The sequence below is a fragment of the Atractosteus spatula genome, chromosome 22, assembly GCF_055471065.1.
Source record: "Atractosteus spatula isolate fAtrSpa1 chromosome 22, fAtrSpa1.hap1, whole genome shotgun sequence".
NCBI lineage: Eukaryota > Metazoa > Chordata > Actinopteri > Semionotiformes > Lepisosteidae > Atractosteus > Atractosteus spatula.
The window spans coordinates 1344459-1353496 of record NC_142727.1 but is presented as its reverse complement, the minus strand read 5'-3'; the positions used below and the strand labels follow the sequence as shown (position 1 = coordinate 1353496).

The following is a 9038-nucleotide window of genomic DNA, read 5'->3' as shown; positions in this document are numbered from 1 at the left end:
TGTAAAAAAAGTACTTTTCCACAGTACTGACTGCTTCTTTTTTTGGTACCATGTACCGAGATGTACAATATATTACCTGAATGTTGTCAAGTATCTATGCTGGTGTTCAGAGATGAGGCAGCTCAAGATTCCACAGTTAGTACTGCCCTCTGGTGGTTGACGTGTTCTACTGCTTTTCCAAGACACTTGGTCCTTTAACCATCGTCAAACAGAGGCTGGGCTGAAGAAGGCAGGTCAATGAGTTCATGAGATACACGTGCAGACATCCATACACCCTACGCTGCAACAACGTAGAATGAACACACTTTGTGATCCACAAACCCAGAATGTAGAGGACTGCACTGATCGAGTACATCTTTGCACAATACCAAACAAAAGGCTGGGACAGAGTCCCATGTTAGATCACATCTGAAACTCACTGTTATGATCGTACACTTTTGCTGGACTTGAGTTGCGTGTGCCCAGGTTCCTTCCAGAAGTCTAAATTATATATATTCTGGCTCAGAAGGAATTTATAAACAGGAGGGATCAATTAGATAGATGCGGCTACACTAAGTTACAGTGCAGCACAGAGGCACAGCTACACAGATTTACAGGATCCTGATCCTGTCCGTCCTGGTCTGTGAACTCAATTTCTGCCGTTACAGTCACTGTAGCTGTAGAAAATAAGCTGCATTTTTGGCAATTTTACAGCTTGGCTGTCATCCTGTAGGTAATGCTGTATTTGCAGGTGTCCTAGATCTCCGTAGAGCTGGGAGAAGCTGTTTAAACTGGTATTTAAACCAGTAACCAGTTGGTTTATCTCGCTTGCACATACAGTACTCCAGTCCTCCAGGACCAGGATGAGAGGAGCAAATATGTGATTTAGAGATTAGATTGTCAGTGCATTGCCGTGACCAGTGAGAGATGTACTCTGACTCCCAGAGACGACTCAACTTGACTGGACTGCAGAGACACAGCGGGAAATTATTACACAGATTATAAACCTGCTATTACAGCTGTTGTTATACAGTTTAGGACACAGCAGACATACTGAGTGCTGGAGTATGGGGACTGCAGCGGAAGAGGTGATCTGAGACATGAATTCGGTGGTGAGAAACATCTCCTGGCATCTGAGCTCTGAAGAACAGACAAGACCTCACACCCTGAGCGAGGCTGCCTGCACGCCCGACCATGAAACACCTCCCAATGTCTGTGAGGCCACAGCACCTCAGTGCTACTGACACCAAAGAGGAGAATCAAAGTGAAAGAGATATCGCTGACATCGAGCGACGCCTGAGACAAAGGTAGGTAACCCGAGGTTTTGCAACAGAAATATAGCCCTGGCTTGCAGTGCGCGAGCTTTGATTTCCGATGCCTGACAAATGCAGACTCCCGATTCTCTCCCGGGCCGGAGAACAAAGTATTCATTTGCAAGACGCTGTCAGTCATTTCCGGAGGCTCATTCTGTAACCACCCTGTTTTTTTTCCCCCAACGTCATTCCCCACCGTTCTCATTGCTCCTCGTTTCTGTGTGGGAAGGCAGCTGCACATGGCAATAGGAAAGGAGGCGTGGCATTCATGGATACATGCGTCAGTCACGCCTGCCACAGCCAATCAGAGAGCAGCACCCGCCCTTCGTGCGTGATTGGCTCTTCGGTTCCAGTTGGCGGCAAAGCCAAGGGCGGGAAGGTGGAGGTACCTGGTGTCTGGTGGTCAGAGAAAGACGGCGTTAAAGGAGAAGGGCAGGGAGAGGCCGAGAGGAGTGACATCAGGCGCACGGACTGCCAGGAGATGAGATGAAGGTGCGATGGGCAGCCGGAAACATCTCTTAGTGACTCGGGGGCCGTGCGACAGAGCTGAGCTCACATTCTGCCAGAAAAGCTGCGCTCCGGAGGTTAAAAATACTTTGCCGGGGGAAGGCGGGGGGGTGGGGTGGCGAGGAGGTGGTCAGCCTTCTTTTTATAGGGGCTCCTCACAATGGCTGCGCTGAATTCAGAAATGCCACATCAAAGGGCTCCTGGCAGATCTCAGCTGCGCTCTGCCTCCTTTGCCCTGCTGCACCTGCGTGGCCCCCCCGGCCTCGCTGCGCCGGCTCCTCGGGCCAGAGTGCCTGCGCACACAGGAAATGCCTTGATCTGACGGGAGTTCCAGTGTGTCTCAGCTGCGAGATTTCTCATAAAGAAAGGCCATTATTACAAGTGGGGAAAATTATCTGCTATCACCTGTCGGGGAAGACAGAAGGCATCGCCTCCTTCAGCCCAGATCCGAACCTGATGCCAGCGTGGAATGACTGATAACCAGCTCGTACTCGTACTCAACACGCCCTCTGAACTTATCAGAGTGTCAATGAGGCAGTGTATCAGGGTATCAGACTGTCAGTGATCAGGGTGTCAGTGTATCAGCTCTGTACTCACTGGCCAGCTCTCTTGCTAGCTTTCTCTCTGGTCTATTGTTCACAGTGTCAGTGTAACAGTGTATCAATACATCAGTGTGTTACTGGACCAGTGTGTCAGTATATTAGGGTCTCGGTATCTCAGAGTGTCAGTATCTCAGACTGTTAGTTATCAGGGTGGCAGTGCGTAAATGTTTCAGTGTATCAGCTCTGTACACTGCTCCTGGCTCTCTGTCCATTCACAGCGTCATACACATTTTGTGATGGCTTCGCAGTGCGAACTCCGTCTAGATCTGACTGTAAGACCAGGGCCAAATGAGACACTGATGTTGAACATTTGGACCTACTGTACAGGAACTCATTAAACTCCTCCCTCTTCTCTCTTCCTTATTCTACCTCTCTTCCTTTCTCTCTGGCTGGGTCACATTGAGCGAGGGAAAGAGAGACAGAGACAAAGGCGCTGAAGGAGAGCAATGGAGAAGACGAGACCGAGGAAGAAGGAGAGACATGAGGTGCCAGAGACACACTCACGGGGGAAAGCAGCTGAGACCTGCAGAGCCAGAGGGAAAGCGAAGAAAAACAGAAAAAGAGCGACAGACAGAGAGAGACGGAGAGAGAGAAAAGGAGAGACAGTGGTCATGGTTACTGATGATATTTACGCTAATGCTGAATTCTCCAAAATCACCACACATGAGGGCCCACCCTGCATTCTTCCTGTAGCCAAGCAAGAACTTCCCAATAGTGAGTACAGCTCCCTCTCTGCTGCCTGGAACACTGTGATACTGTCTGTCTGCACTGTAACACTGTGATACTGTCTGTCTGCACTCTAACACTGTGAAACTGTCTGTCTGCTGCACTGGAACACTGTGAAACTGTCTGTCTGCTGCACTGGAACACTGTGATACTGTCTACTATGCTTTAACATTGATTATATGGTCTGTTACAATTTTAACACTGATTCTGCTGTGTACTGTAACAGTGCTTTTACTGTCGGCTATACATCTCGCAGTTATTCTGCTGTACTGCAGTGCTGCTATTGCAGCACTGTGACACTGTGACACTTTCTGTATTACACAGTAAAACACAGGCTGTGGGTCTGTGTTCTCAATAGCTGTGTGTTTCATTAGAAGCTGTGCAGAAAAGTCCTCCGACAGCTCTAAAATCTCTTTGTTTTTCTTTTATTCAGTTTCTACTTTTGTCTCACCTTTGGCAGCTTGTTTCTTTGCTGACCCTTGTTTATTTTATTTTGCTACTTTCATTGTAATGTACTGTGGGAGCATAAAAGAACTGTCCAATATCTTCAATGTATTTTAAAATAAAATCTAAAATTATATAGAGGTTATACTTTTTAATCCCTTATATTTAACTTTATTATTTTTCAGCTGTTAGTAGAACGAAAGACGTTTATAGCACGTTTATATAATTACACATATGTTTAAGTATTTTGATTTGAATATTGCTTTGCTTTACAATAAAATTACCCCTCAAACTTTAGGAGAAGATTTTAAACCATGGACCGATTTCTGCTTTTGATAAATGCTAGAATGTGTTGTGCAGTTTGGCCATGATCTAGTCAAAGAAATCATCAGCCCCTAATTCTCCATGAATGTGTCTCAGGTATAGTAAAACATACCTATGTGAGACAGTTGATGATAAGGGAGAGGGGTGGTCTTTAATTGATGATTATCCACTAAACATAAAGCATATATTATGACACTAGACATCAATATAGCAAATAATGCACATTCAACTGGAAAACATGATAGACACTTAACTGTCATAAACAGTACAGCTACACTTAGCAATTTAATGACTGAAATGTGCTGCTGTAAGGACAGCTGTTTGCACCAGGAGAGGAGCAGTGGTTCTGGGCTACGGTCGGACCCTGGGGTGGTCAGGAAGACAAACAGGCTACAGCAGTGTACGCAGACAGGCAGGCGGGTAGCTGGGAACCAAGAGCAGACCAATAGATGGTCAGGCAGGCAAGGTTCCGGAGCCGAGAGATCAGCTAGTGTATTAAAGATATCCGAGGCAACATCAGACAAGCAGACGGTCAGGGGCAACAGAGAGAATTCATGGGGCAGGCCGAAACACAGGAGGTGAGCCGAGAAGCGTGCCCAACAACGAGCTGTGAAACTAAGACAGGAGAGCAAGAGACACCTCTCACAATAGAGAACACCAACCCTTACGAAGTAATTGCTAAGAATGAGCAGGGAGATACAGTGGGTTAAAACACCATGCTGAGAAAAAAGGTAAGTGCTGTTTGGATACATAATGGTGGGACAGACAATCTTCCTGATCGTGTTGTCACTGAAAAGGGGCTGACTGGAAGATTGATTCATCTCCTGATCGCCGGCCGTGGTGTTACCCTTGAGTGAAACAGTACGTATCCGAGATTGAGTATTACAGTCGCACACCAATTCTATAATGGCATTAAGAAGAAAACACAGCCGTGAAAAGTACTAGGAGGAAGCAATAATACAAACACTATTGTAGGGTCAAAGGTGACTGTTTTTGTCTAAGCCTCTCTGACCATTCTGTTTAACATGAGTAAGACGGGACTAATCCCTCGTGTTTCTGTTCTCCACCTCGTTTGCAGTCCTAACTGAATTCTTGCAATCTTCACTCCTTTCAAATCTAAACAATACCAGAGCAATGGCTGGGATTGGCTACCGGTGATACAAAATAACCCATCTCTCTGTCTCCAGCCCAGTCCAGGTGTAGAAGATGTGTGCTCTGTGCTCTGGGAGTCACGGTGTGTGTGTTACTGGCCACCGTCGCCGCCCTGGGGGCTATCTGTAAGTCCAGAGGTCACTTGTGTCTGTTTATGAGTGTAATCAATCTAGTTCGACCTGAAATTGCAGAAAACAAAGAAGTAATATGTTACATATGAATATGAAAGCACAGAATATTAAAATAAAATCATTTTCTAATTCTAATGTTTGACTGTGTGTTTGCCAGTAATAGTCAGTAAGGCTAATAGGCGTTAGTACTGTTTTTACTGTACACCAATGCTACAGTATATGTTTTGGAGAAACTTTAATCTGACAAGACAGAACCGCCAGACACTGCTGCCCCGGGAAACCGAAATATTCATGATATTTCACAGTACAACATTACTTTTTAATAATGCATGTTTTCTGAAATTTTGGATATGAGCAGCTCCAGAGCCAGCGCTCCGATCTACTGGCCCTTTATGCAACGGAACATAGCAACGTCAACCTTCCTGAGGAGTGTCTGAGTGGGGCACTGCGTGACCGATAACAGGGAGATAGGATGATCTTTTGCGTAAATGCAAGTTCCTCTGCTTATCGGTTTGCGGTCTGCAGTGTGGAACAGCCATGCAGACTGGGATCGCAGACTGGGGGAGAAGGAGAAGGAGCTGGAGAGATACAGGGGCCAAGGGAAGAGCCACTGGAATGAAACGGAGAGGCAGAGGATGGAATGTGCCAGACACAAGAACGCCCTTGAGTCTGCGTTCTGCCTGGACGTGGTCTCCTGGAAGAGAAGTAAGTGCATGAGATCTGGGACTCTATCATACATAGAGCTGGATATTTGTAGTTATAATGACTGAAACTACAAAGGCCAAGCTGGGTAATCCAAGATCTTTTTAAACAGACAAAACATCTTGTTCTGGTAACAGATTTTAGCTATTTCTTTGGACATCTTACCAGGCAACTGCCAAATCCTGCAGGCCCTTAATTGCATTGCTGGATTGTTCTTTGAGAAGGCAGCAGGAGGAATGAAAACAAACACGGACCCTCCTGTAGACAGACATCTGTTGTTGATGTGTTCCACCATGATGAAAAACAGCTAGAACACGTCACACAGTAATTTACACGCACACATCTCAAACCAAGTGGTGGGAGCTATGGGAGCAAAGTGTATCATGCTGGTGGTGTAATAATGAGTTAGACACAAGCCTGTGACAATTGTACAGTTGAGAAATAGAGAAGAAGCTGTACAAAGTGTCCAGATGATGCTCAGTCAGTATTAATCCAGCAGGATTTCCTGTGTCTCTGTCTGTGTCTGTCTGTCCAGAGGAGAGTCCTGACGAATCCCTGAGGCTCAGTCAGAATTAATCCGGGTGATTTCCTGTGTGTCTGTCTGTACAGAGGAGCAGTGCTGTCCAGAGGGATGGAAGGGGGGAGACAGTGGAAGATGTTACTACGTCTCTACTGACCGGAGATCCTGGGAGTCTGCAAAACAGTTCTGTTCATCAGTAGGAGCTCAGCTGGTGGTGATTGAGAACAAGAAAGAGATGGTGAGCACAACACACTGATCACACAGAGTGGGAACCCAGACAGACTAGCATAGTCCCAGATCTGCTGACCTGTTGACCCGATGTCCAGCTGGACTGAGTGTTGGTGTCCCGGCTGAGCTGAGCTGACCTGCTCTGCGTGTCTTTGCAGGAGCTCCTGAAGACTCTAATACATGGCTATGACTACTGGATGGGCCTGAGGAGGAAGGACAGTGGTGGTTGGAGTTGGGTGGATGGAAGAGCTCTTAACACAACAGTGTAAGTGAGTCTGTATGATAAGGGTGGGGGGGGGGGGGGGGAATTTGAATGAATTAATTTCAATGAGACAGAGATCAGGTATGCTAAGGACAGCTCATCATCCTCATCAAATGAAGTGTGATTGCCTCAGTGACTTCTTCTCTCTCACAGGGGTACAGTTAGTGCCGGTCGCAGTCCTGGGGACTGTGTCTCTGTATTCCGGTCCCGAGACGGGATTTCTTTGTCATCGGCTGTCTGTAGTACGCCGCTCCACTGGATCTGTGAGGGGGGGGCTGCCGGAGTCTGGCAGCCTCCCTTGTCTGCGCTCAGGAGCTGAAATGTGGGCAAGAGACAGACTGACGGAGGCTCGCAGAGACAAGAAATAATTTTTGTTTATTTCTGTCCCTTAAATATCCTTATGCTTACGCATGCTCTTCTGCTCAATAAACTCTCAAGTACTGAAATACATCTGACTTTGTTTATGACTTGTTTCTGTGCTTGAAAGCTTCAAAGGTATTTCAATTCCTTACTGTGCCGTTGCTGCCCCCTGGTGGTTATGAGCATGTCGTGTGGCTCTGAGGGAGCTGGTGGTCAAGGTTTTTAAAGCTGAACGGAAATAAGAAGATAAAGGTGGAGAGACATACACAAATGTAATCTGGCTAGTTTAGGAGCGATCAGCATCAGCAGTGTTACACTGAAACACACACAGAGACACCCTGTAACATCACTCAGTCCATATTCCCTCTGGCCTCCAAACCAATGACCCAGTGTGGTGACCAGGGGCACTGTACTGTAGGAGGTGCTGTTTTGCCGATGAGAACCAAGATTCTGATTATTCGGCCATCAATTATAGCACTTGTCTCATAGAGTAGGGAGCTGTCCTGGCTAAATTGCTCTCTGGGCTTGTACTGTACATTGCCCTTTAATGTTGAATGTGCAACACCTTGCCTGATTGCACAGGGAGTTGCAGGGTACAAACTACATGCACCTAATACACATGGTATACAGCTTTGTAGAGAGGATGTTATATTCGATTTTATTCGTGCCCAGAGAAATGCATAGTGATGATGGAGCTGCAGCCCCCAGGACATGCCTCACAGATGACGTTCTGAGCTGCGGTCTGGTGCAGCTCTCTTCTCAGCCGACACAGGAAAGGACCACATGCCCGAGCGGAGCCCGAGCCCCTGAGATCGCATCTGAGCTGCTGGGTTATTTCTGTACATGCGGTCCTGCTTCCTGCAAGGCTGCATGTGCGCATGGCCGGGCGGTCACTCCCCGCGCCCGTTGCCACGGCGACGCTTCATCCGCCCCCTCACAGGTTCCAGTCGTGTAGGTGTCTGTGGGTTAGCGACCGGAAGTACACAAGCAGAAGCCTGGAAACAACAAAGTGTGTTTGCAGAGACCATGCAGAGAACAGTCAGCAAGAACAAAGGGGAAAGTGTTCTAACATTCAAATGAAGTGTAAGGGAAGTGTGCTCGAGACAGAGAGAGAGCAGGGGCCATGTCGTTGCACAGAGAGAGGTGGGTGAATGGAACAGCCTGCCGAGATGGTTGACTGTCAACTTTCTAGATTCTCCAGCTCAGCTGCCGCCTGCCTGAATAATTGAAGGGCTTATGGATACACTTTTGAAAGCCTTCTCTCTTCACAGGAGTAAGGATCTGCATGTGAATGTGAATGATGTGAATAACCTGTAAAAATAACTTACTGTACGCTACCTGCCCAATTGCTTTCTGTTCATTTCATGGATGATGAGAATTGTGCTCACCCTACAGAGAAAACCAATCAGCTGGTAACCTAACCTCTCTATTGTGGTCAAGGTTCAGTTGTTTAGTGGACAGAATTGCTTCAAAAGCAAATTTGTGAATCATACCCGTTTTTCACAACAAATTATCATTTTACTCAATGAACTGCAGGTTATAGCTCAGTGCTTATTTGTACTTTTTGCTTTAAACCTCCAAACTCAAAAAATATTCTGAATATTTTAAGAATGAGAAGCAACCCATCCAGGGTATAGTTTTATCTTGTGACTGGCTTTGTGATTAGTCTGTGCTCTGACCCTCACTGAGAATAACCTGGCTATGTTGCTATTTGCTATCAACTCAAGAACGGATTTTGGAGTTCTAGAAAATGGCAGTGGCTGTTAATGAAACAGAGGATCATTTAAG

General features: G+C 46.6%; 1 protein-coding gene across 1 annotated transcript; it reads left to right on the top strand.

Moving 5' to 3' along the window:
* The first annotated feature begins 2776 nt into the window (after positions 1 to 2776).
* LOC148816437 (C-type lectin domain family 7 member A-like) lies at positions 2777 to 7331 on the top strand. Its single transcript, XM_088940005.1, has 6 exons — positions 2777 to 3115; positions 5083 to 5172; positions 5704 to 5883; positions 6490 to 6638; positions 6787 to 6893; positions 7044 to 7331. Exons 1-6 carry the CDS (start codon positions 2848 to 2850, stop codon positions 7207 to 7209), a joined length of 960 nt encoding a protein of 319 aa, XP_088796131.1. The 5' UTR covers positions 2777 to 2847; the 3' UTR covers positions 7210 to 7331.
* The last annotated feature ends 1707 nt before the right edge of the window (positions 7332 to 9038 follow it).

Coding starts and splice junctions, on each gene's coding strand:
- LOC148816437 (XM_088940005.1), top strand. CDS start 2,848: ATGGAGAAGACGAGACCGAGGAAGAAGGAGAGACATGAGGTGCCAGAG. Junction 3,116..5,082: donor CAAGCAAGAACTTCCCAATA/GTGAGTACAGCT, acceptor CTCTGTCTCCAG/CCCAGTCCAGGTGTAGAAGA. Junction 5,884..6,489: donor CGTGGTCTCCTGGAAGAGAA/GTAAGTGCATGA, acceptor CTGTCTGTACAG/AGGAGCAGTGCTGTCCAGAG.